This window comes from Rattus norvegicus, chromosome 16 (genome assembly GCF_036323735.1).
Source record: "Rattus norvegicus strain BN/NHsdMcwi chromosome 16, GRCr8, whole genome shotgun sequence".
NCBI classification, from domain to species: domain Eukaryota; kingdom Metazoa; phylum Chordata; class Mammalia; order Rodentia; family Muridae; genus Rattus; species Rattus norvegicus.
The window spans coordinates 84,681,087-84,706,779 of NC_086034.1; the positions used below are offsets into that span (position 1 = coordinate 84,681,087).

The following is a 25,693-nucleotide window of genomic DNA, read 5'->3' on the forward strand; positions in this document are numbered from 1 at the left end:
TAGACACTTGGTGACAGCACAGAGCAGGGACACTCTGACCAGTAGTGTCTGTGAGCACACAGTGGTCACCCCTCCTCCTCTATTCCTGGGGACATCTGCAGGCTGCAGGCTGCAGGGACGCTGCCTCCTGGACTCCTGTTTGCACTGCTGCTTTGACCCCACAGCAGAGCCCTTCAGAGGCCCAAAGGGAAAACAGTTGGGGTTTCCAAGATCTGTCTCTCAGATGTGACCCCATGGAGACGCGAGTGATCCTGTCCACATTCTGAACAAAGGACTTTTTTTTTTCTTTTCTTCTTTTCGGAGCTGGGGACCGAACCCAGGGCCTTGCGCTTGCTAGGCAAGTGCTCTACCACTGAGCTAAATCCCCAACCCCAACAAAGGACTTTTTAACAAAGTCACCCAACTTCCTTTCTGAAGCAGGGCAGAGACCACAGCTTGCAGGTTACTCGCAGTTTGAAAGGAAGACCGTGGCTTTTAGAACACTGGAGACCTTCAGAGATAAAACGTCCACAATGTCAGAGCTGTAGATTGGGTGCTGACTCCACAAAAAACAGGTAGAAAGCCAGAGAAGGCGTGGGATGCAGAATGGGTCCAGGCCTCAAGACCCCGTGGCCCTCTCTGCTGGACGTGCCAGTCGGGAGCTCCCAAGTGAGCAGCCACAGACTCCGAAAGGGAAGCTCACGGTTGCCGCTGCCGATTGCCGCTGCCGGTTGCCGCTGCCGGTTGCCGCTGTGTACAGAAAGCTGTGCTGTGCTGTGCTTGGCTGGCGTCTGCAAAGGGTTTCTAAAACAACAGCAGGAAAAACCCAGCTTACCTGGTGCTGTGGCAGTTGGGAGGACTCAGGAGAACCCCAGGCAGCCTCTGAGGAAGGAGGGTGTTGGTTTTCAGATCTGTAAGCCTCTCCTCTGGGTCCCCATCATCGTGATATGTCACCTCAGCATGCTATGTGTGACTTCCAAGCTCATCCAGCTGCATGTCCACCCAGGATGCTGCTCTCCTTGGTTGCGTCTCCACATTGACAGACGGGGACATGAACAGGACACAAGCTGAGACAGTCATGCTTGGCAGTGTGTGCAGCATGGTGGACAAGGGTCTGAGCTAGCCAGGTGGTCTATGAGGATTCAGGCAACACAGAAACCCCATAATGGGGCAGTGCATACAGGAGATGGGACTTGAAATTATAGGGCTGTCACTCACCAAGGCTATACGTATATGCTTGTGTACACTTGAACACATACATGTATATGCATGCTTTCCTTTATGCATACTCAGACAACCTTCACCTACATCCACATGTATACATGGACATTCACACATGTATATATTCACACACATGTGTGAATATACACTAAGATGCGTATACACATTCAAGCATACACTCATGTACACTCATGGGCACACACAAACTTGTCATACATGCACTAACATTCACACTCATGTACACTCAATAGATATATGTACACACGTGTACACAGACACAGGTACACGTGCACTCACAGATACACGTAGACACACACACACACACACACACACACACACACACACACACACACACACACCCCACATGGCAGGGCAGCCTGGTGAAGTTCAGAACTTTGTCATGTGGGGCAAACGTGAGTGAAGCATGTGGGTCCAAGCTGACCCTGTGACACTGATGGAGTGCGCACGCTGCGTGGCTGGCGCACTGCTCTGCTGGCGATCGGCAGCCAGGCTGACCTGACTGTGGCCACCCTCCTGTCCTTGGCAGCCGTGGGTGGGTCTGGTGCCCCGGATCATGGTGTCCTGAGAAGTGAATGCCACCTTAAGCAGTTAGTGGGCCTGGGAACCACGAGTTACAAGCAGACCACCTACCCGCCTCTGCTGAATTCTCACCATGGCCCAAGGAGGTCATGGAGCCCAGGACTAGGGACCAGCCAAGTGGCGTCCTAGTGACTTCCGCTGCTGTTTGAGAAGTCGATGAAGGTGGAAGAGTTGTGAGGAGGCTCCCATCTGCAGAAGGCAGACCAGAAACCCCTCTCCTCCACCCGAGGAGCGCAGTCCTTTTACCGGCACTCAGGAGCCCACAGAGACATCGTCCTGGTGCGCTCCTGTGGAGGGTGATAGTGGGGAGGCTCTGCTCTTCCAGGGGAAGCTCCATGAGCTCTGGGACGGGAGGCTGACTCCCAGTGCAGCCTGCATTTCAGCGTCACCTACGTTTCCCTCCACCTCCATGCCCCACTTCCCTCAAAGTCACGACCTCCTTGTCTTTGTTGTTGTTGTTGTTGGTGGTGGTGGTGGTGGTGGTGGTGGTGTTGGTGGTGTGTGTGTGTGTGTGTGTGTGTGTGTGTGTGTGTGTGTGTGTGTGTGTGTTTCTAAACCTATGACTGCAACTTGCTCATTCTTTACAATCAATGCTATTTAAATGTGTGTTTTCAGGGCTGTCCGATATGAGCCGACTGGTGTGCTTTTCCCCGGCGGAAGACTGTTCCTCTTGCTCACAACATTTCTGAGTTACATGCAGTTCTTTGTGTATGGTTGAGGTCTCCGGGGCTGTCAGCCGTCCGTGTTAGCCTGTCCTTTGTCTTTGTGTATGGTTGAGGTCTCCGGGGCTGTCAGCCGTCCGTGTTAGCCTGTCCTTTGTCTTTGTGTATGGTTGAGGTCTCCGGGGCTGTCAGCCGTCCGTGTTAGCCTGTCTGTTGTCTTTGCTCAGACCATGTTGTTACAGTCGTTTCCGTGAGATTTCATAGTTGCAGTTTCTGTGGGTTTCTAGGAGACTCAGTCCCACAGCAAAATCCCTGTTCCTCTGGCTCTTAACCTCTCTGTGCATCTTCCACAGTGATCGCTGAGCCTCAGGGGCGGGAACTGTGTGTTGGGTGGATCAGCTGAAACTGGGCTCCTTCTCTTAGGGTCTCCGTCCGTGCCAAAGAGAAGTTCCCTTTATGAGGGGTGAGAACTGTATTTGTCTGTGGGCATTAGGATATAGTTAGTTAGGAATTCTGCTGGTTTAACGAAGTGGTAGTGGGAGGTTCTTCTCCATAAGTAGTTGGCTAGGTTTCCAGAACCGAGTGGGCCTAAGTCCAGTTAAGGAGCTGTTAGAAACCACCAAGGCACAGGGTCAATGCTACACCCTTAGGGCTATGGTGGTTCACAGGCATCACAGCTGGCTCCCCTTCCGTGGAAGCTGGCACAGCACCTCTGGTACTGTGAGAGCTGGTCTTCAGGGAAGAGGCTTTCAGGTCAGATAAATAACTTCACGAGTAATCTGCAGGGAGGAGCACCCTCGCTATGCAAGACACAGTGGTATGACATGGGTGGACAGAGTCCTGGATCCTGATCTCAGTCTGAACCCGAGCCTGGATGTCAGCTTGTTCCAGCCCTGACTGAGCTGTTGCACTCTCTTCCCCTCCAGTGAAGCCATGCAAACATGGCCTCTCCCTTCCATTGTGTACATTGCCCGTCAGTCACTAGGCCTCCAGGTAGCACCAAAACCCCTCCTGTGTTCATGTCAGCCTGGTCTGCAGGGGTGTCCCCGGCTACTCCCTCAGCCTGTCCACAGGTATGAAGACGGCCATGTGAAGGATGCTGGAGACGCTGCTGGGAAACCAGCGATGAGGGTTTGGCGTACCAAGGCATGCTGTGCAACCCTGCATCACCAGCTACAACCCTGACTGACAGCTGCCTGTCTTCCCTTTCTAGGACTTCCTGCAGACCTTCTCTCCCGATGTCTTCCGGCTTTTCTGCTTGCGCACCAACTATCGGTCAGGTGAGCTGGCTCCCGTGTGCCTGGGGTAAGCCCATCCGGGCAGCACGGTTGCTTCCTTTCCCCGGGGCTGACTGGAGACAGGAGACCGGAGGAAGCCTCGTTGGGAAGCACACCCAGTCTCGGTGCCCAGGAGAGGCTGCAGTCCTTTGGCCACAGCACCGTTTGCCGCTGGCTTCTCAGGGTGCACAAGGCCATCTCCTCAGTGACCATCTCTTCCTTTGCAGCCATTGACTACAGTGACAGTACCCTGGAGGAAGCCAGGCACCTCCTGCTGGGGCTAGCCTCTTTTGTGGAGGATGCACGAGCCTATGTAAAGGGGCAGCTGATCTGTGGCCCTGTTGGGGAAGATGTGCTGTGGGAGAGGTAAGCAGTCACCATCGTTCCGGGGACAGGTGGCCGGGAGGCAGAGGTCAGCAGGAGCACCTGAGTAAGGCGGGTCCTGGACAGTCTCCTCACCTGCCCGGTGCCAGTCCCCAGGAGCTGGCATCTAGCCACCCCCACTCCCCTCTGGTCCTGAGTCCTGCACAAGCTGAGTTCACCTAGGGGTGGGCACGTTTCCTTCTTGTTCCGGTAGCTCACAATTGCCACAGTCGGAAGGGAGGGGGGCGTCCTTCTGTAGTTGACTATTACAAAATCACCTGAGTGGATACTGTGTGCTCACAAGTGGTCAGGTTTCCTTAACTCAAGATTTTTTATTTGGCTAAGGTGGTAACTGGGATTTTGTTACAAAACCATAAACACAACCTAGGAAGGTTCCCTGAATTGAGATATTTTTACTTCTTAGGGAAGGGTATTTGTGTATCCAGGGCTGGTGCCAGGCGAGGCTGGGGCACCGGAGAGTCCCGTGCTTGCCTCATCATAGGTGACTCCCATATCCCACTCCAGGCTGGCTAGCACCAAGAAGGCCGTGAAGGCTGCACTAGCCAATGACTTTGACACACCGAGGGCAGTGAACTCCATCCTGGACCTTGTGCACCATGCAAACAGACAGCTCAGGGCAGTCTCAAAGGTAACCTGAAGGGTGCTGTGGATGTCAGGGGGGCTTGCCTAAGGAATGGGCACTGAGTCCATCCGTCACCGAGACTCTGCCTAAAGCTCGCTCCTGTGGGACGTCACCAGCTCAGTCTGTGCTTCATTAGATGCTTTCGTTCAGTAGTAAACACAACCCGGGCAGCAGGTGGATCAGCTCGAACAGACGGTTGTCACATGGCTGCCCCCATGAGTGTTGAGCAAGCCTCCTGGTGGCTTGGCGGCATCTGAAGGGGCTGCCGTTTGTTGGGACAGGAAGTTGGATTGGATAAGTAGCTTAGTGGTGAAGTGTTTGCCTAGCACAGGCAAGGCCCTGAGTTCAATCTCCAGGATCTACCGCCTTCCCTCTACAGAAAGGAAACACCTCCAAAAGACAATGAGAAGTTGTCTGCAGTGACCCCGACTCAGATTCCACCAGCTGGGTCTCAGTCTCCTGATGGAGTGGCTCCAGGGGATCCAGCTCTGGGACTTAAGTCCCAGAGGAAGCCATCTCTGTCTGCTCCACTCACTGCTCCCAGGTTGGCAGGCACAACCTCCTTTCCCCAGGGCTTACTCTCCTGCACCTCGGTGTCAGGGAGTCACCAACCCTGGGCTTGGCCCGGCCCTCTGGTCCCAAGGCTCTCCAGGGTGCTGCCATGGGAGCATCTAGGTGGCCATGCAGATCATAGGAGACCTTTCTTCCTTGTGGTGACACAGGGCTCTAGTGCCAGGCCCTTGGTTAGAGTTCCACTGTGGTGAATGGCTCCAGTTTTGGACGCTTGAGTCGATTCCCAGATGTGGCACTACCTGCCGCAGGTGAGCTGTGTCTCCTGACCAGGGCTCCAAATTGCCCTGAAGGCAACCAGTTGGGCAACCCAACCAGACTCAGGGAAGCTGCTGTGGGCGGTTCTGGAGTTCTTGAATAGCAGCTGTCAGCTGCAGCCACCCCTTAACTTCCAAACATCACTTCCTGTGAGTCCTACACCACCTGGCCACCTCTGGGGAAGACGAGCACAAGCTGATTGCAGGACAGGGACAGATTGGCACCTGCCATCACAGGGCAAGGCTTGGCTCACGTGGGTCCATGGCACAGAGCAGACTTTCAGAGGGAGACCTTCCATTACCATGCCCCATGCACTGTCCCCATGGCCATGCCTAACCCACAGGACCCAGGTGTGCAAGGACAGGCAGGTAAGCTGAGGCACATGTCACCGGCATGCGGGGACTGTCGTGTAGGGTTTGCCCATGAGCCTGGCTGCGTGAGAACCCACAGAAACTGAAGCAGAAATGATCTGACCTCACTTTGATGCTCTTGCAGGAAGCTGGTGGCCCGAGAAGTCCCACTGTGTTTGGGGCCATCGTTGCCTACGTTGAGCAGTTTTTCGAGACTGTTGGGATTTCTCTGGCCAAGCGACAGGTACGTCCATCTCTTCCAAACACTTTCTCCTGAAACTGCCTACACGCTGCACGCTGTCACTCTCCTCTGCAAAGTGCTCACTACAGGGTCCCTGACTGGCTGGAGGGACACAGTGCCTGTTGGCTGACCTCCAGCACTGACCGACCTCCAGCACAGTTGGAGCCACCGCTCTGCGGTTGTTTTGACACCCACAGAACAGAGAGGTGCCTGTGAGGATGTCTTCCCCCCAGCCATGTAAGAGACGGCAGTGGGCACGAGCCAGTTCTGTGGAGATCCCGCCCTGTCCGGCTGTGTGGTGCTGGCTCTATGTTCCTAGCAGGGATGCTAGGGCCAGCCTCTGGCTGTCCTCAGGACACTTGAGTTCCCTGTCCCTTCCTGGATGTTCAGTTGGACCGAATAGGAAGAGCAAGACTGCCAGGTCCTTCCACAGCCCTCTCCTCCCTAAGAGGGGAGACGCCGTGGATGCCGGTCCACATGAGGACAGACAGTGTTCCTGGGTCTGTTCAATTCCAGTTTAGTTAAGGACATGGCTTATGACATCCCTGGGGCTGGCCATGGTCCCTAGGTGTGTCTCACAATCCTCTGGATGTCACTGTAGAATTTCTGGGTTAGTGTCCATGCAGGTCTCTCAGTGCATGGAGGTGAGGTGTGCAGGACTGTACCTAAATTAGCCACTGTACCTGTCTGTGGATACGGAAGCCGGGGCCACTGTCCACTCAGCCCCAGCCCCAGCTGATTCACCCACACAGCACAGGGCAGCTCTTCTCTCTGGGCAGTCCCTCGGTGCACACAACTTCATTCTGCTCTTCCTGACAGCGTTAGGCTGTCCTGGAAGGGCAAGGCAACTGTTGCTCAGCCACTGTCCTGACTGTAGCCAGACTGCTTGACAGCCCACTTCATGGGATCTCAATCAGTATGTGTGCACGCGCGCGCGCGCACACACACACACACACACACACACACACACACACACGCACGCACGTTGTTCTATGGCAGAAATGTTTGTCTTTATTCACACTTAAGGCTCAGGCTGCTAGATTCTCTGGAGATGACAGGATTCTGTTGACACTTGTCACACCCTACAACTGTTGCTGAGGTCTGGTGGTGGGTCAGGGTCAGCTTAAGTGAGCCAGTCAGGCATGAAGTCTTGCTGAGCTGGTCTTACTAACCTAACCTCCCCTCATATTCTCCAGAAAGGGCTCATCAGGATTAACTAGTAAGGACTTCAGGTCTCAGCCCAGAATGTAGTCGAGTATGGTCTCCCAGGCTATACCGGGGCTCCTGCCTTGCGGGGCAGACTCATCTAAGAGTCTATGGCTCAGTGTGTTTCAGGAGACAGCAGCACAGTAGCCCTGCACTGTGTGGTAGATGAACTAGTGCGCTTCAGGCTTAAGGTCCGCCAGTATGCACTGGCCACGCCTGGGGCCACCGGGGAGGCCCGGAAACAGCAGCTCCAGGAGAGGCAGCCCTTGCTGGAGGCATGTGACGCACTCCGCCAGGACCTCATGACCCACGGCATCAATGTTAAGGTGAGTGACACTGCAGGTACAGGGGCTGCCAATGTCGCAGGCAGTAAAGGGGCGGACAGTGGCTGGTCATCCAGTGTCTGAGACAGGCCCACTCAAGGCAGGGGTGGAGGGCTGAGGGGAAGATGTGTAGCAGCAAGAGCTGCAAAACTCAACCCTCGTGGTCGAGGAGCTGGCCCTGTCAGGCAGTGTCACCCCCCTCTCCTCCGCCTCCTCTCTCTGCCTTTGCTCTCTGACCATGAACAAGAGGATGTGATGCTATCCAGAGCTTTCTCCTTCAGGACAGAGGCCATGCAGCCTCCACATGGGAACTGCTGGATCCGAGGACAAAACACCAGAAGCCCGGGACTTGAGGATGAGGCAGCTGCAGTCCACGTGCCTCCACGCATGGCATCTGCTTTCTTTGTGGTGAACTTTGTATTAAAAACTTTATATTAAAGTTGCTAATTGTGGCTGTTTAGCCACAGTAAAGTGAGCCTGTGCTGCCCACTGGTGTGTGTTCGGAACAGCCTGGAAAGTTAATTGCGTCGTACCATTCCCTTCAGTAAGTTCATGTCTGTTCAGGAGACATTCCTGGACATGGTTAGCTGTCCCTTGTGACCAAGGACCAGACACAAGGGGAGCCAGAGAGCAGACCCCTACTCACTAGGCATGCAGCTGTCAGGGAGCCTGGAGGGAGGCTCGGCAGGGAGCGCAGGGCCCAGTACACAGCAGTGAACACAGGTAGCAGACGTGGCATCTTGGCACTCCCTGCCACGCTCAAATGCCAGTGGCACCCTGGTTTCCTGCCCTTCCCACTGGCCGCTAAAAGATCTCCTCTGCATGGCCACTGTCTCTTCTGAACTCCTCTCGAAGTTAACACTCAGTCACTGAATAGAAAACTGTAAGGCCCAAGAATGCCATCCTGTGAGCCTTGGTTAGGAAACAAACCCTGCGCTCCCCCACCACCCAGAGACTGGAGCCCTGTGCGTGGTTACTGTAGTGACAAAAAGGCACCAGAATCAATGAATGAACAGCCATGGACTCCAAATGTCTGTGTCAGAGCCAGCCCAATCCAGGTGGGCTGCTGGGAGGGTTTACTCTCATTTTCTCCTCAGACTTTTCTGAGAAGCCCAGAAAACCACGGAGACCAGATTAGTGTCCTTAACATCTCAACTCTACAGTAGTCGGACAGCCACGTCCTAAATCCTGTCAGCTACTTCAGGCTAAAATCCATCAAGTGCTGCTGAGCCCAAGGCTAGGCGATGGAGGACTCAGTCTGTGCCGGCTCAGGTCGTGAAGAGCTTGCTGAAGGCAGCTCCCACCTCAGCGATCATGTCGGTAGTGGTTGTGGAACGCCCGTACTTCTGGAAGGCCAGATGGTTACACTCCCTTGTGAGTGTGCACGCACCCCAGGCAGCCACCAGGAGCGGGCTGGAGCTGTAAGGTAAGAGCACCATCAAAGGCTTTCCTTTCCTGCTGTAGGCCACAGTAAGGGCTCTGGGCTCTGGGCTCCGATTTTTCACCCCATTTCTACCTTCAACTCCCACACAGCAAACTCACACCGGCTGGGCTTCTGAGAGGCCATTTTACTGCAGCTGTGCACTGGCACACCCCAAACATCCTCACTAGGACTGGGGTGAGGTGCGGTGGCAGAGCAGGCCTAAGACACACCAGGAGGCCCTGAGCCCCGTTCCTGATGACGGTCGAACCGACAGAGGGAAGTTTCTCCAGGTGTGTGGTGCCTGCTGCTGGGGTGGGGAGGGTTCGTGGTGCTCCGGGAGCTCTCGGAATGTGGCAGAATGCCTGAGTCCTGCATGCAGACCTGCTGCTCCATTGCACACTCCTTTTGGGCCACAGGACAAACTAGAATGACCCTGGCACCACTGCCCTGCATATGTGAGTGAAGGTCGGTCATGGCTGCCTGAGACCCGTCTGCACCGGGGGTATCGTGTGGGGCCCCGCCAGCCTCACATTCCACACTAACATGTGTGGCCATGATGGTCCACAGGACAGGTCAGGCGTGGTGAGCTTAGCATCCTGCTGCCCCAGAGACTCACAGCTCTGAGGATGAGTGCCCTGGAGGGCCATTCCTCCAGCCTGTGTGCTCTCTACCCTCAGTTTCTAGAAGCCCCTACTGAATTCCCCACAGTGGTGCCATTAATCAACCATGGCTGCCTGGATTAGCACCAAGGCCAGGGCCACACCTTCAACTGGTAGATCTGGGTCTGGCAGTTGTATGTAGAAGCTCCTGTGGGCAGGGAACCTCGGCTTCTGATGTCCCCCAGGGATATTAAGGAGAACCAACACATGGATAAAATCAAAGTGGGACAAACAAAAGTGTGCAATACCCGTTGGTTTTCTCTGGTCCAGCACGGAGGGCCCAGTGTGCCATGACACCCAGGGAGCCTGACAGGAGATCTCCTTGCCCACCACACCGGCGACTGCTGCCTTCCTGGTTGCACACAAGCACTGCACAGAACAGATACCATGAGCTGCCCTGTCCCTCCCTGCTTGTTCCAAGGAGGAACTACACCTCCAGCCTATGTAGCTTGAGCTCCTGGGAAAGCAGCCCAAATGCCATCTCACAACAAGCCCCAAAGTGCCCGCAGCAGCATCCTCAGCACCCCCCGGGCACCCAGACAACCACTGTACACCGGTGCACAGGAAAAGGTGCTGCTTTGGGAATGCCTTGAGATGTGAATGTGCTGGGATCAGGAGAGCCTCATTGCTACAGTCTGGGTCCTGAGAACATTCTATGCATTCCCTGCCTGGCTCTGCGTGGATATTCATGGGGCTAATATGCATGACCACATACATGAGTACACAGTCGCTTCTTCAGATACACCAGAAGAGGGCATCAGGAGACAGCAGCACGGATGGCTGTGAGCCACCACGAAGTGACTGGGAATTGAACTTGGGACCTCTAGAAGGGCAGTCAATGGTCTTAAAGCCCTTAAGTAGTCATCTATACTGCCCATCCCTTGGGGTTCTAAGAACTCTAAATTCAGGTCCCTGTCAACAACTACATCTCACTAACAGCTACTTCTATTGAATAATATGATGGCCTGGCCCTCTCTGAGAGCGCAGAGCAGCAGACTCACTAGGGATCCCCACACTCCTGCCTGTGCCACTCTGCTCTTGGCTGAGCAGTCCTTAAGCTCTGGGGGGAACGGCAACTGGCATTTCCAATTGATGTCAGCTCTGAGGTTTCCTTCACTTTAGCAGTTAAGACAAAATGCAGCAAAAGGCTGGCCTCACACAGATCCTCCTGCTTCTGCTTCCTGATTAAAGGAAGGTGTGCGTGTGTGTGTGTGTGATGCACACACTCGCATGTATGTGTGAAAGTACAACAACCCTTGCTAGCCAAAACATGTCTGGTCACTGCAGCCCTGTGCAAACCTTTAGGAGTGAACATAGAAGGATCTTCAAGCTGTGGCTGGCAAGTTCAATGCATATCATTACCATATGTGAATGACCAGACTCATGCCAGTGTGGCCTAAGTGACATGGGAAGTCCTCACTCACCCTGCTGGCCGTTGGAGATCAGGTCCTGCTCTCCTTTCTGGACTATGGTGATGTTCCCCAGGGCCTGGCTGAGCTTCAACACAGATCCACTGTGATTACTGGTGTCCATAGGACTACTGAGCTATAACACAAGATGACAGTCACAGAAAACCAAGTCCTCCTGGACACACAGGGCCCATTGGTGACATGGTGAGGACCCATCCTGTCCATCAGGAGTCCATGGAAGCCAGGCACTGATTTAGGGTTGGGGGGAAAGTGGGGAGGATGTCCCTGGCACTAAGCCCTCAAAGGGAGCAATACCAGCACTTACTCTGTGTTCTCTGGAGACCTGGCTAGACCAGGTTTGTGGACCCAGCGTGAATCTGGAAAAGGATGATGTGTGCGCCCCTCCCCCACAGAGCCCAGGCTTACGATGCCTGCTGTCAGGATTCCTATTATTTCATAATGATTTCATTCTCTCCCACACCCCATGGAGCAGGGGCTGCAGGTTCACGGAGTAGCACTGCAGCACACAGTGAGTGCCTTGGCCTGTGAGCACAGTAGGCAGTTCCTGGCCCAACAAGCATGCATGGTGGATTGCAGGACAAACACCTACAAGTCAGTCTCCCTGCAGACAGGCGAACTCACCACAGCGTCCCAGAGTCTGCTGAACTCCACATGGTTGGGGGTGAGAACGGCCTTCTGGTAGCCGTGGACGAGGGCTGGCCGCTGAGCAATCAGCCACAGGCCGTCCTGTGCAGAACAAGGGTGCACCTTCACGGGCGGGCCTCAGAGATCCCGTGCTGCTGCGGGAGATGAGAGGCCACACTCACCGCGTCAATGACGACAGGGATGTCCCTGGCCTTGGTTGATTCCAAGATGCCCTGCAGAAGAGCAGACAAGGTCAATAGTGACGAGGGCAAGAAGGCCTTGTGCAGACAGAAGCGCTGGAGAAGCCAGGAAGGTTAAACACATAGCTTTCCTACTGTCAATGGAAGGATCTGCTCAGCTAGTCCTCATGGAATGCTGGGAATGAGGGAGGTGAGCCAGGCTTGCCCATGTCTCCTAGGATTTATGCTTTACTTACCTGAGACCCATTACCCAGATGCTAAGCATTGCGTCTAAGCCATAAGCCCATTTGTGCGAGTGACATCACTTGTGCATTACAGTAGCCTAAGTGACTTCTGTGCTATCTTAAGGCCAGGACGAGGTTGACCCACAGGCATTATGTTTACCTCAGTCTCCACAGACACTAAATTTTGGGTCCCATCTCTGAGTCCACAGAACGCATTCTTGTAAAAGAAGCCGGATGTACTTTGTAAGAATCTCAGTGTAAGCACGTCTTAAAGTGTTGTGCACCAGGACTGAGTTGTTGTCGGAATTCTGTTTTCCAGAATTGTGCTGTGCTTAAATATGCCTGGCTCAGGGGCTGGGGATTTAGCTCAGTGGTAGAGCGCTTACCTAGGAAGCGCAAGGCCCTGGGTTCGGTCCCCAGCTCTGAAAAAAAAGAACCAAAGAAAAAAAAAAATATGCCTGGCTCAGGTTCTAAGAAGTCTTGGTCCAGCACCAGCTACCAAAATCAGGGTGATCTGAGCTCCATTCTCACCACACTGACCGTCTCCCTGCCTGCTGTAAAACCTGCAGAGAGCCTCTGACAGAACAGGTCCATCTCCATAAGAGGAGGCAGGGGCAGGCGGTGCTTCCTTCCCGGTCACAGGTCACGGGCAAGCAAACTAAACAGTTAGGGCGATTGTAACAGGGGCAGACCCAGCATGTGGGCCTCGGCCTGCCCCCGAAGACCACCTACCACTGTCAAACACCTATCTTAGGGTACACTTCAGTGCTTGAAGACTGAAGTTTTAGTTATTCTCCAAACCATCGGTTCTTCGTTTCCTTACCATTTTATTTACATGCTTTAAACTAGCAAGTGATCGTGATAATAGTGGACCATTTTCCCGACAGAGCGATAGTTTGATCCTATCCTGAAAGCTTCCGAGGTTTCCCATTTAAAAATACACATGTAATCATCATAGTTGTTAGTTATTCATCAACCAATCACTGTGAGAAAACCTCTCATGGCAATCAGATGAGCTGGTGCAGTGGCCAGACTGACAGTGCCTGCTACCCCACAGAACTGACTCCTGCAGGTTGACCTCTGACCTTCATCCACATGCTGTGATGTGCACACCCACACGTGCAGCATATGCACACAACACATCTTTAAAAGTAAAAGAAAAAGTGATGGACAAGGAGAGCATGAGGAGACAACTAGCGGGGCCTGGCACTCAGTCCTTGTTTCCTGGTCAGGGACACTGCTGCCAGGAGCAAACACTGTGACCAAAGGCCACTTGGGAAGGAAAGGGTTTATTTGTCTTACACTACATCACAGTTCATCACTAAAGGAGGTCAGGACAGGAACTCAAACAGAGCAGGAGCCTGGAGGCAGGGGCTGGTGCAGGGGCTATGGAGGGTGCTGCTTACGACTTGCTCAGCCTTTCCTAGAGAACCAGGACCACTCACAATGGGCTGGGCCCTCCCCCATCCATCACTAACTAGGAAAATGCTCTACGGGCCTGCCTACAGCCACTCTTTCTCAACTCAAGCTCCCTCCTCTCTGATGACTCTAGCTTGTGTCAAGTTGACATAAAACTGTCAGCACACGGAGAAATGTGCCTGGGTAAGGAACACATTTTGCTTGGCACTAGCTCAAGTTCAAAAGCCCCCCTAAGCCATGTCCGGGCACAGGAGCCTCAGAGGAGCCCATTTCCTTCCATAACACAGACCTGCCTGCTTGCTGTGACTCTGGCTTTACTGTTAACCACAGGGTGCTGCAATGCAGTCTTAGGTCCATTTCTGACTTCATGGTATTTGGCAAAGTGACATCAGGGTCTCTTCTAGCTTTCCCCGATACAGCAGGGTAGCAGCCCAAAGCTGACACTTAGTCACAGGGAAGGTTTGCCACAGTGAGCTATGCTTCTCTCAGGAGAGCCACGGCACCCAGGAGCAGAGCCCTGTGAAGGTGTGTGTGCAACGTAAGACATTCCTCAAAGACACAGCCTCACGGTATGTACAGTTCTGAGACAGCTATAAAAGTTGTTTAGAAGTGAGACACACGCCTACTCCCAGGCATGTGTCTCTAGGACCTACAGAACAAGCTGCAGAAGAAACCTGGTGTGATGAGAGCATTCTAGACATTAGGTTCACACCAGCTTATGAAGGAGAAGCTTATTGTGAATGCAGCAGTCCTGGGAGCAGTGTTAAAGGGCGCAGCATTAGGAAGGCTGAGAACCGCTGACTACAGGGTCCGCTCCCACAGCACAGCCTCTTCCGCAAACCAAGAGCTGACTAGGGAAGTACAGGCTCCCCTGGAGCCTGACCCAGACGCACCATCACTCAGGACACTGGTTCCACCAGGACGCTGAGTGATTCGGGAAGGAGATGCCTGGCAGTGCAGTAGGAACTACAGATGCAACGACAAGCTGCCCAGTCACAACAGCATAGAATCCGCTCCTCTCGTGAAACTGGTGGACGCAGAGGCTGAATCTGCACCAGGACCCCTGGCAAGCAGGCTCACACTAGGAGGACACAGACCTGCTGCAAGTCTGTCCAAACCTCACGTTTGCTGCACCTCCCTGAAACCAGGCGGGAAACCTCATGCAGCCTGTGCTCTCTGCAGCTGCTCATGAGAAAGCTCCAGAGCAAAGAAACCGCTCCAATCTGCCCTGTTCAGGAAGCCCTTCGCCATGACTCCTGGTGACCTCTCCTCCCCTCCCCGCACAGTGCATGTCCATCCACTTCCAGGCACAAGAGCATGCACTGGGCCTGAAGAACCAAAGAAACGCTGTGCCCCAGTGCTGCATCTGAGGGAGAGGACACAGAGGACACCACTTACCCTCACGTTGTTGAGAAGAAGGTCGTCCCTACCTAGGCCAGGTCCCACGACAAGGGCATGCAGCCTGGGGAGCCATTTCTCCACCTCCTCAACAGCGTCAGAACTGTCACTAACAAAGGAAAAAGGCACAATGGTTTTGTCAAGGCTTTCATTTGTTTGAAACTGTGTTGTATGTGTGGTATTGGGGACTGAACCCAGGACCCTGACCATGTAGGGAAGTGCCCTACATCTCAGCTCTAAATCATTTTACTATGAAAATAATTTAGGTTTAGAGTGAGCATGTACACTAGTGCAGAAGCTCCCACGGACCCTCTCTAACATCCCACACACTCACATTCCAGAACACAAGAAGTTAGGGCTGCCTCGGCGCCAGTGACTGTGGTGCAGACCAGACTGCGGCTGAGCCACTGGGTCACGACCCCTCCTCTCCCTGCCCTCTCTCTGTCTTCTCCACGGACTGATCTACTTCTGCCTTAGCTTTTTAAGACTGCATTACTTCATTAAACATTTTGTCCCTGCACGTCTGTCTGTACACTGCATGTGTGCCCAGTACCCGCTGAGGTCAGAAGGGGCATCAAACCCCTGAAGCTACAGTTATAGATGGTCGTGAGCGCCATGTGGGTGCGAGAGCAGCTGGTGCGCTCAACTGAGCCCCTTCTTCAGCCCACTTTACTTTTATCGTGGTTAAAGTGAGACAAAAAAGAGCACGATCCTGAGCTCCGTCAGGCATGTCTCAGCGCTTGGTGGCACTGCCCAGGGAGACGTGGGCCCTGCCATCAATGAAGCTCTCAGGAGCCCCTGGAACACACAGTGCCCAGCTCAGAGGTACCCACTGAACCTACAGAGTCCAGGTATTGTGAGCATCGCCTCAGGCAACCCTACCCACGCAGGCCCCAAATGACTGAGACTGGGGCCCCGCACAACACGGCATCCGCGGCTCCTCATGCCCTAGGTCTCTCCTCTTGCCCTCTCACTGTCTTCTGCTGGAGCAGAGCTGGGGACTAACTATGGCTTTCTTTTTATTTGAGGTGTTGGGAACCAAGCCTCCACTTCACGAGTCACATCCTAAACCTTTTGGAAGTTTCTTTTGAGACAGGGTTGTTAGTTGTACGAGCTGGCCTCCAATTTGCAAGCCTCTGGCCTGAGCTGTGGTGACGGGCAAGGGCCATGAAGCCCAGCAGACACAGGCGTCTGAGACACAGGCGTGTGAGACACAGGCATGTGAGCCGGTGCTGCCGCAGGGAAAGGGACCCATGCTGCACACTCACAGGACGGGGTGGACGATCAGCTCTGGGCTGTAGGACTTGATCACTGGCGCGGCCTCCCTGGCACAGAATACGTGGGTCAAATCTGCACCCTGAGAAGTGAGAGGTGGACTCAGAGGAGGCCGTGCTCCACAGACCACACGCAGGCTTTACACGCCGGCTCTCACCATAACACACAATGGCTACCTGTGCCACTGTTTAGGCCCCCAAGCCCAAATGCAGGTGAAAGTAGACAGCTGGTGGCTTTGAGGAAGGGAAAGTGGCCTAAAAAAAAGCTAATCCTCAGTGGTAAATGGACAAACAGTGCCCAAAGCTGTCACATTCTCCTTTAAAAGGGAAATACAGAGGAGAGTCTAAAACAATAAAAGTCAGCCAGGCACAATGGCAAATGCCTTTAATCACAGCACTGGTGGCCAGCCTGATCTACATAGCAAGCCCCATGAAAGCCAGGTTTACATAGAAAGACACTGTTTCAAAAAACAGAAACAAACAGAACCACACCTCCAACCCTAACGACCCCTCTGCACTGCAGGTTCCGTCCCTGCAGAGCCAGAGCTGCGTAGGCAGTAGGATGTGAACTCAGACCCTCATGCCTGTGTTTCACATGTTCTTACAGGCAAAGCCAATTCCCCAAGTCCCTAAACAACCCAAGGTTTAAGCAGAGAAACCCCAATGAAAGACTCTGAGGGAAACCTACCACTTTCAGAGCTGAGATTCCTGCAAAATACGGTGCTCCTGTGTACCTAAATGGAGACACTGGAGTCAGAACCTCAGGGAAGCAAAAGCATCTGCAGTGACGTCACCAATACAAGCAGATAAGACTGTGTGTCAGCATATGTAAGCCATCAACAAATGATGGAGACGTCAGCTCAAAACACAACACAGAGAAGACAGCTCAGTAAACATTCACACAGGAGTAGAACTAGAAAGGTGTCCCATGACGTCTGAGACCGAGTCTCTGTACTGGCTGTGGACCTGAGGTGTCCATACCAAGTACAGAGAAGGGCTGGCTGGCTACAGGCTTCTGTCAGGAGAAGGTGGAGATGACTACCATCAAGGCAGTCGGCAAACACCAGGTCCTCAGAGGAAACACACCTTCTGAGTGACTCGAGCAGAAGCCAGAAAGAGACACTGGCCACAGTAGCCACTGTACCTTCTGCGTGATTCCCAGCGTCCTGCCTATGCTCTAAACACAGCAGATGTCCTTGGCATGGTGTTCAAATACAGAGTCACTGTGCTCACTGCCGCTGGCATGTTCTCTCCCCAGTGAAACAAACAGGGATAGAGACTGACAAGGTTGGTGTCACTCTCCTCATAAACATAGCAGTACAGCTTGAAGCAATGAAATTAACATGTGCACAAACTCGTAAGACAGGCTGCCCAGGCCCACAGGAGCTCCAAGCCCACCCTCCACACAGCACACGGACCCAGAGCTAGGGTGGGAGGACCCAAAGAAAGCACAGCAACACCGACACCAACACTCACTGGGGAGAGCTGCCTGGGCCCTCAGCCTTAATCTTGGTCAGGAAGGTAACCAGTGAGAAGGACTTAGCACCCATCAGACTGCACTCGGAAACAGTCACTGCACGGGGGCGGACAGACGGACAGATGGACAGGGGAGGAAGGCAGACAGACAGACAGGCAGGCAGGAGGGGGGCCTCTGTAAGCACGGCCTCACGGGCACACTCACTCTTGACAGCCCCCGACTATGCCTATCCTTCCATCTTGCCCCTTGTGTTTCTTCGACGTCAGAGCAGGCACAATGTTCCTCACCAACTGAAAAAGGTTGTCCATGTCCTTTGTTGCGTGCGCTGTGTGGAGGGACAGTGCTCTTTGTAAAACTGCAAAACAGGAAAATGAAGCTGTTAGAATGAAGTCATCAGAGGCCACCCAGCACGCTTCCCAAAGCTGACTGCATCGACTCTCGGGTTTACTGCAGGTTCCACTCTTAGTTCTGGGGAAGAGATGGTCGGAGTTGACAGTGAATAGCAGCACTGTCCTCCCAGCTTTCCGTGATGCATCAGACAGCGTGTGCGTGCGTGCGTGTGCGTGAGTGTGTGAGTGTGCGTGTGCGTGAGTGTGTGTGTGTTGGGGAGACTGACCTCATCTCCCAGAAAGTCTTGTCAACCTACAAACACAGATCACTTAACACATTCTCTTATCGCAGCGCCGTCCTTCCCTGGAAAACAGGCTCCCATCTGCAGCCTTCCATTTAGTCAGAAGCCCGACAGAGCCATCCTCCTCTCCTCAACCACACCTCCACACTCAGATACTAATTAAATAATAACTGGGAATGCTCCAAACACAGCACATCTGCGTCAGGTTCAAGCTGGCACTGTGGAGCACTCGCACCACATTGAGTTGTTTAATTGCCTCCATTTTAGCTGGCCTTTCTTGAGAAGCTTCCCGTGGATGTGGGCTTAGTCTGAATATTTAGAACAGCTCGGCCGCAGGAAAGACCCAAAGCGTGCATTCTCTGGAATCACAGAGCACGAGTTGATGTGCACCCTCTACACAGTCTACAGAACTTAAGGACCCCTGAGGAAACTATTTTCCCAATGAAGCACCCACTCAGGACAAAGCTCCCTCAGCTCCTTGGAGGAAAGGCATTTCAGACTTTCCCAGCCTGACTTTACTCAATAAAATGTTCCACTATTTCCCATGGGGCATGTGGGTGGCACATGAAGGCCAAAGGTCAACCTTGGAGCTGTTCTTCAGGAGCTGTCCACCTGTGTCCACCTTGTTTTTCCTGTGTGTGTGTGTGTGTGTGTGTGTGTGTGTGTGTGTGTGTGTGTGTGTGTGTGTATGGAGGATGTGATGAGTATGTACATGTGAAGCTGTGTGTATGGAGGATGTGATGAGTGTGCACATGTGAACCTGTGTGTGTATGGAGGATGTGATGAGTGTGCACATGGGAACCTGTGTGTGTATGGAGGATGTTATGAGTATGTACATGGGAACCTGTGTGTGTATGGAGGATGTGATGAGAGTTCGCATGTGAACCTGTGTGTGTATGGAGGATGTGATGAGAGTTCGCATGTGAACCTGTGTGTGTATGGAGGATGTGATGAGTGTGCACATGTGAACCTGTGTGTGTATGGAGGATGTGATAAGTGTGCACATGGGAACCTGTGTGTGTATGGAGGATGTGATGAGTGTGCACATGTGAACCTGTGTGTGTATGGAGGATGTGATGAGTGTGCACATGGGAACCTGTGTGTGTATGGAGGATATGAGTGTGCACATGGGAACCTGTGTGTGTATGGAGGATGTGATGAGTGTGCACATGGGAACCTGTGTGTGTATGGAGGATGTGATGAGTGTGCACATGGGAACCTGTGTGTGTATGGAGGATATGAGTGTGCACATGTGAACCTGTGTGTGTATGGAGGATGTGAGTGTGCACATGGAAACCTGTGTGTGTATGGAGGATGTGATGAGTGTGCACATGGGAACCTGTGTGTATGGAGGCCTCAGGTCAACATTGGATGTTTTTCTCAGTCACTCCCCACCTTACTTTGAGAGCCAGCGTCGTCATTGAGCCCAAGGCTGTTTGCTTTGGCTGAACTGGATGCACAGCAAGTACCAGGGCCCTCCTGTCCGTGCTTCCTCAGCACCACCATCCCCACGCCTAAGCAGCAGACACTTCATGGACTTAACCATTACCCAGCTCCACTTTACTTTTTTTTTTTAAAGATTTATTTATTTATTATATACAAGTACAGTGTCACTGTCTTCAGACACACCAGAAGAGGGCATCAGATCCCATTACAGATGGTTGTGAGCCACCATGTGGTTGCTGGGAATTGAACTCAGGACCTCTGGAAGAGCAGTCAGTGCTCTTAACCACTGAGCCATCTCTCCAGCCCCTCCACTTTACTTTTTGATCCAGGCTCTCATTAGTACCTGGGTCCTGTTGATTATGCTCAAGTGGCCAATGAGTCCCAGGGATCCTGTGGCCCCTCCCCTCACTGGGACTGCAAGCACACATGCCTGACTTTCCACAGGGGTTGGAGATAGAATCCAAGTCTTCATGCTTATGTGGCACATGCTTGATGGACTGGAGAATCTCCCTGGCCTCCCCAAGTACACATAGAGCCACAAATGTGCTCATTACCACTTCAACCACCTTTTACCAACTCCACAGCCCACACACACATGAAAATGTGATCTGGTCCACAGGGAACCCTGGCAGAGAAAGGCCCCACCAGGCCTGACAAGGAAGCTTCTGGCCTCAGTCCAAGAGCCTGTCATCAAGAGCCACCTTTGGTCCTTGGTGCTCCCTCCTGCCCAGATTGAGCTGCTCATTCTCACCTGTCCTCAGCACCCTACAAGCTACCTGCACTCCCAGCCTGGCCTGACATCACCACAGAGGCCCTCTCCTGACCTCCTGGGATACACTTGAATGAAAACATTTGAATTAAGTATGCCACCAGCATAGGACTCAATGTCCACTACAGTGGGAGAGAGAGCTGGGAAGATATTTGTGGCTGTCCCAGGAGCAGTGACTTCTGAGCAAACACCTGCCTTCTGGCAACCATCTGAGACCTGTCCACACCTGCTATAAACCCCTCTCTCCTGAGAGCCCTGTCACTCAGGGCAGAAGGGTGCCGTCTCAATCTCTGTGGACAAGGGGTAGATGAGCCAGGCTGAATGCTTAAGATCACAGTGCTCATTAACAGCTAACTCCATCCACTGCAGATGAGGAAACACTCTGGAGGTGTTAAGATGCTATCCACAGTCGGCTGCTAAGCAAAGCTGGCACCTTTGGGGTAAACGCCCCCATCTATACCTTCAGGGTTGTTCCTTCTGTCTCACTAATACAGGAGACACTTGCGGAGGCAGCGGGGTCACCAAGTCGTTATGTTCATTGTTCTAAACAACTAAAATAATGACTCATTGAGCATGCCTAGTGTCTAAGTCAGGGTTTCTATTCCTGCACAAACATCATGACCAAGAAGCAAGTTGGGGAGAAAAGGGTTTATTCAGCTCACACTTCCACATCGATGTTCATCACCAAAGGAAGTCAGGGCTGGAACTCAAGCAGGGCAGGAAGCAGGAGCTGATGCAGAGGCCATGGAGGGGTGTTACTTACTGGCTTGTTCCCCTGGCTTGCTCAGCTTGCTTTCTTATAGAAGCCAAGACTACCAGACCAGGGACGGCACCACCCACAATGGTCTGGGTTCTCCCCACTTAATCACTAGTTGAGAAAGTGCCTTACAGCTGGGTCTCATGGAGGCATTTCCTCAACTGAGGCTCCTTTCTTTGTGATAACGCCAGCTTGTGTCAAGTTAACACACAAAACCAGCCAGTAAACCTAGAAATATTTTTGTCTACCATGTTTCCATATTTATCGCCCCAAACTGAGCACAGGTTTGTTTCTTTTTTCTTTTTTCTTTTTTTTTCCGGAGTTGGGGACGGAACCCAGGGCCTTGCGCTTGCTAGGCAAGTGCTCTACCACTGAGCTAAATCCCCAACCCCACAGGTTTGTTTCTATAATCTGCAGACTCTGAGCATGGACCCTCTTCCTTTTTGCTAAGCAGCCCAGAAACATGTCTAGCATCCTTCCTTCTCGAATTCCCTAAAACTGGGCAAGCTTAGAAAAGTATAGCTTGGGGGCTGGGGAGATGACTCAGTGGTTAAGAGCACTGACTGCTCTTCCAGAGGTCCTGAGTTCAATTCCCAGCAACCACATGGTGGCTCACAACCATCTGTGATGGGATCTGATGCCCTCTTCTGGTGTGTCTGAAGACAGCGACAGTGTACTCACATACATGAAATAAATAATTCTTTCCCCCCGGAGTTGGGGACCGAACCCAGGGCCTTGCGTTTGCTAGGCAAGCGCTCTACCACTGAGCTAAATCCCCAACCCCATAAATAAATCTTTAAAAAAAAAAAAAAAAGGGGGCTGGAGAGATGGCTCAGTGGCTAAGAGCACTGGCTGCTCTTCCACGGGTTCTGAGTTCAAATCCCAGCAACCACATGGTGGCCCACAAATGTCTGCAACTCCAGTTCCTGGGAATCTGACACCCTCAAACACATAAATAAATAAAAATAAAAAAAAAAAAAAAAAAAAAAAAGTACGGCTTGAACTAGCATGAGCCAGCCCCTAAGACACATTCTGGGACAGGAAAGTACCCCCCCCCAAGTGGAACCTCCCACTTGCATGCAGGCAGGGGACCGCTCTGGGAATGACTGCGGCTGTGTCCTCCTGTTAGAAGTCACAGACCTGTCTCCAGTCTTTATCTCCTGGTTGTGCTTTCTGACTCAGTGCTCACCGAGATGTGAACGAAATGTGTTCCATTACCACCATGCTACCAAAATGCTGCTGCCTGAGGGCAAAATAACGTCTTCTTTAACCACGGATTCACCCGACTAACCAGAAGAGCAAAATCTTTCTCCAATGGTCTCTAAAATCATATGGGAGGGCTTTAAAAAACCTGTCATGAAGTTATGCCAAATAAAACCCAAACCCCCAGCCAGCACTGCCCCGGCTCGCCCGCCTCAGCCTCCGTCCTGTGAAGCAGGTGTATATAACAACGCTGCTACACTTCCTGTGGAAGGATGGAACGTTATAAGACAAGGGGTATTTTGGTGAGTTTAATATTTACTTATTTTAACTTGTCTGTGGCCTAACATTCTTGTAATAAGCAAACTTCCCAATTAATATCACTAAGTCAACAGACACCTAGCTATGGTTAGTTTTTAGGTCAACTTGACACAGCCAAGAGTCACCTGGGAAGAGGGAGTCTCCATTGAAGGACAGTACAGATTAGTCCCTGGGGAACTGTCTTGAATTTTGATTAATGTGGGATCTGACTGTGAGCAGTGCCACTCCTGGAAAGGTGGTATTGAGAGGTAGAAGAAAGCGGGTTAAGCCAGTAACAGGGTTCCCCCACGGTCTCTGCTTCAGTTCCTGCCTGACTTCCCTTAAAAATGGCTGGGACCTGGAAATAGAAAGTTGAAATAAACTCCTTCTCCACAGTTGCTTTTGGTCATGGCGTTTACCACAGCAATGGACAGCACACTAGAAGTCTACACCCCAAAAGCAGAGAATGCTGAGAGTACCAGACGATGCCTGAGAATAAGTTTCCTGCTTGGCTGTCACTGAACAGTATGCTGCTCTCTGTGCCATGACTATAAATCTGTCCCACGATTGGATGCCGTTAGGATAACCTGAAGACGTGTAAAGAGTCAGGTGCTTTACACCAGGACAGAGCTGTATTAGTAAAGGCTCCAGGAACGTCGATTAGATTTCCCAACACTTTACACCGGATCCAGTTTTAGTTGGCTACTGCCCCACCTGGTGGATTTGTCCCCTGAAGTATTAAGAGACTTATTCTATTTACATAAGTGACTTTGTCGCCACGACAATCCGGAGTCTGGAAAAGCAGGTCGAGCCTGTTTCCATTTTGTTGGCTTTAAAGAAACTGTGGCCGGGGAAGGCAATCACGGCTTGTGTGCCCCAAGTGCTTTCTGTTAATGTGAATTCTAAGCTGGAACATAGGACAGTAATTCTTATATTACGTGAGACTCACCCTAAGCACAGGCAGTTTTAAGGTCTAAAGCCCAGAAGTCTACCAGGTCTTTGGCAGAAATTTAGCAAGCTAATCTAGTAATGAAACCTCAGTAAGTGCAAAGGAAAAAAAGCATCACTAATCAGAATGTCTGAAAATGTAAAGCAATTCCCAAAAGAAAAAAGGCCTCTAAATAAAAGGATGTTTAGAAGCCGCCTTACGTGTGACAGACAGTACGGACTTGGAGAAACACCTCTCCAGGGCTTTCAGAACTGCTTCAATCGAAAAACAAAACACCAGCAAGTTTATACATTTTATTCCTGGACTTTGATCAACATGTTTGTAGTCCACGGTCAAATCTCCCTAACGAATCCTACGTCGAACAGTCCTGGGGAATGCTGGCTAAGTCACTTCTACAGAGACTCATTTAGTGTCTACAGAAAGGTGGACAACAGCCAGCGCCCACCCCCTTTCACTCCCTTTCGCTCCCTGCCTAATAAGAAGTGGGGTGTAGTGCTGGGGGATATTAGAAAACTAACTTTCCACAAACGGTTGGAACAAAGTCATATAAGGAAACGAGAGAACCGAATGTGCCATTTGCTCAATCCAAGAATTCTTCCTCATCTCAAAAGTCACCTACCTCCGACTCCAACTATTGGGACAAGGTCTTAGATGTGTCTGGCTGCTCTACAAAGCGAGTTCCAAGCTACATAGAGAAACTTAAAAAAAAAAAAAAGTGTCTAACCGGGTCTCCGAATCTCAAAGTCACTCGACTTGGTCCATCACTTAAGCATACAGAACGCAATCCCAAGCTTAGGGGACAGGAAACGGGGCGAGCCACATATTGACTTCACCCACCTCCAAACACTTGCACGCTTTGAGCTAGGGCAGCCTGTCTCCAGCATACAGGAGCTGGCAAGTAAGCCACTGTGTGTACGCGATCCAGCTCATGTAATGGGCCGCATCTCCCACTCCTCTAGTCCAGGCCCCCAGTAATTCAAGAGAGCCGGGCAGCCTGGTTGTCAGGCAGGCGGCCCCACTGGCTCCCGGGCGCTGGAGCACCAGGCAGAGTCCGCCCTCCCGCAGAGGCGGTCCGGGCCGGTACCTGCTAGCAGCGGCGAACAGTGGAACGCGATCGCGGCGGAGAGCAGTGCCATCACGACCGCCGCAGCCCCATACGGACAAACAGCCATCCGCGGGACGCCGGTATCGATCTTACCTCCTCCGCAGGCGCGGATCGCCACACACCGGATGCCCATGACCGTCCAGCGGACTTCCGGGTTCCCAGCTGCCCCCGCGCGGCCGCCCGGCCACTGCCATTGGTCTCAGCTCCGCCCGCGGCCCCAGCTTCCGGCACCGCCGGAAGCGTGCTCCGGACTCCGAGGACTGATCCCACCCCCGGGGTTAACGTCCACCACTTACCTCCGCTTGCTGCTTGCTCAGACGATTGACTAGCAAGACACCCAATCTGGCCTGGCCCCAGATTAAATAGTGTGGTAGCTTGCTCACGGAAGGACCTTGGCGGTTTAGGGTCCTATTTCCTTTTTATTCTGTAGTGTGTTGTCCGTGGGCGTTATGGGACACGATTCACTTGGAGTTCAGGTTTCTTGGCAGCCTGCCTGTAGCTGTGCTGCCCAAATAGGTGATGTCCTTACCCCTGATGTGTCCCACAGCTAAGTCTGCAAGGCCTTAGCCTAGCATCTCTCAAACCATCTTTTGGCCCCAGCTCCTGGAGGTCTTTGTCATCCCAATATCTTCTATTAGAAGATAGGTAACAACAGCTTAAGCCCCCGGCTTAAGCATCCTGACAGCTCTTTCATACCCATGCCTCTCGTGGCTGC

The 25,693-nt window shown here is 52.5% G+C and overlaps 2 protein-coding genes across 8 annotated transcripts in view; one reads left to right on the top strand and one right to left on the bottom strand.

Annotated features, from left to right (window-relative positions):
* The window catches only part of Cars2 (cysteinyl-tRNA synthetase 2, mitochondrial), a 39,638-nt gene extending 31,470 nt beyond the window's left edge, over positions 1 to 8,168 (top strand). For 2 of the 4 annotated variants that reach the window (XM_006253460.5, XM_006253461.5), the window contains exons 10-14: positions 3,676 to 3,742; positions 3,967 to 4,105; positions 4,628 to 4,751; positions 6,069 to 6,167; positions 7,490 to 8,168. In XM_006253460.5, the coding sequence (XP_006253522.3) occupies positions 3,676 to 3,742; positions 3,967 to 4,105; positions 4,628 to 4,751; positions 6,069 to 6,167; positions 7,490 to 7,777 (717 nt within the window). In that variant the 3' untranslated portion in view covers positions 7,778 to 8,168. The remainder of the gene's footprint in view (positions 1 to 3,675; positions 3,743 to 3,966; positions 4,106 to 4,627; positions 4,752 to 6,068; positions 6,168 to 7,489) is intronic. The other 2 variants (XM_006253462.5, NM_001177684.1) reach the window with 2 other exon arrangements.
* A 521-nt stretch (positions 8,169 to 8,689) lies between these two features.
* On the bottom strand, positions 8,690 to 25,170 carry Naxd (NAD(P)HX dehydratase). 4 transcript variants are annotated; one of them, NM_001108402.1, is made up of 10 exons: positions 25,072 to 25,134; positions 18,026 to 18,176; positions 17,033 to 17,078; positions 16,339 to 16,427; positions 15,071 to 15,179; positions 12,012 to 12,062; positions 11,827 to 11,931; positions 11,200 to 11,320; positions 10,024 to 10,144; positions 8,690 to 9,112 (listed from the first exon to the last, which is right to left on the bottom strand). In NM_001108402.1, the coding sequence occupies exons 1-10, from the start codon at positions 25,109 to 25,111 to the stop codon at positions 8,962 to 8,964; spliced, it is 984 nt and encodes a 327-aa protein (NP_001101872.1). In that variant the 5' UTR covers positions 25,112 to 25,134; the 3' UTR covers positions 8,690 to 8,961. The 4 variants fall into 4 exon arrangements, with proteins under 4 accessions (NP_001101872.1, XP_006253527.1, XP_017455678.1 ...); XM_006253465.5 differs by having other exon boundaries at positions 8,724 to 9,112; positions 24,958 to 25,126; XM_017600189.3 differs by lacking the exon at positions 25,072 to 25,134 and adding an exon at positions 24,711 to 24,891 and having other exon boundaries at positions 8,724 to 9,112.
* Between the last annotated feature and the right edge of the window lie 523 nt (positions 25,171 to 25,693).

Excerpts from the sequence above, each read along its gene's own strand:
- Naxd (XM_006253465.5), bottom strand. The coding sequence starts at position 25,111 with ATGGGCATCCGGTGTGTGGCGATCCGCGCCTGCGGAGGAGGTAAGATC. Across the intron at positions 16,428-17,032 it reads GAATCTCAGCTCTGAAAGTG|GGTGCAGATTTGACCCACGT; the intron begins GTAGGTTTCCCT and ends CTCACTTCTCAG. Across the intron at positions 12,063-15,070 it reads TTCTTCTCAACAACGTGAGG|GGCATCTTGGAATCAACCAA; the intron begins GTAAGTGGTGTC and ends GCTCTTCTGCAG.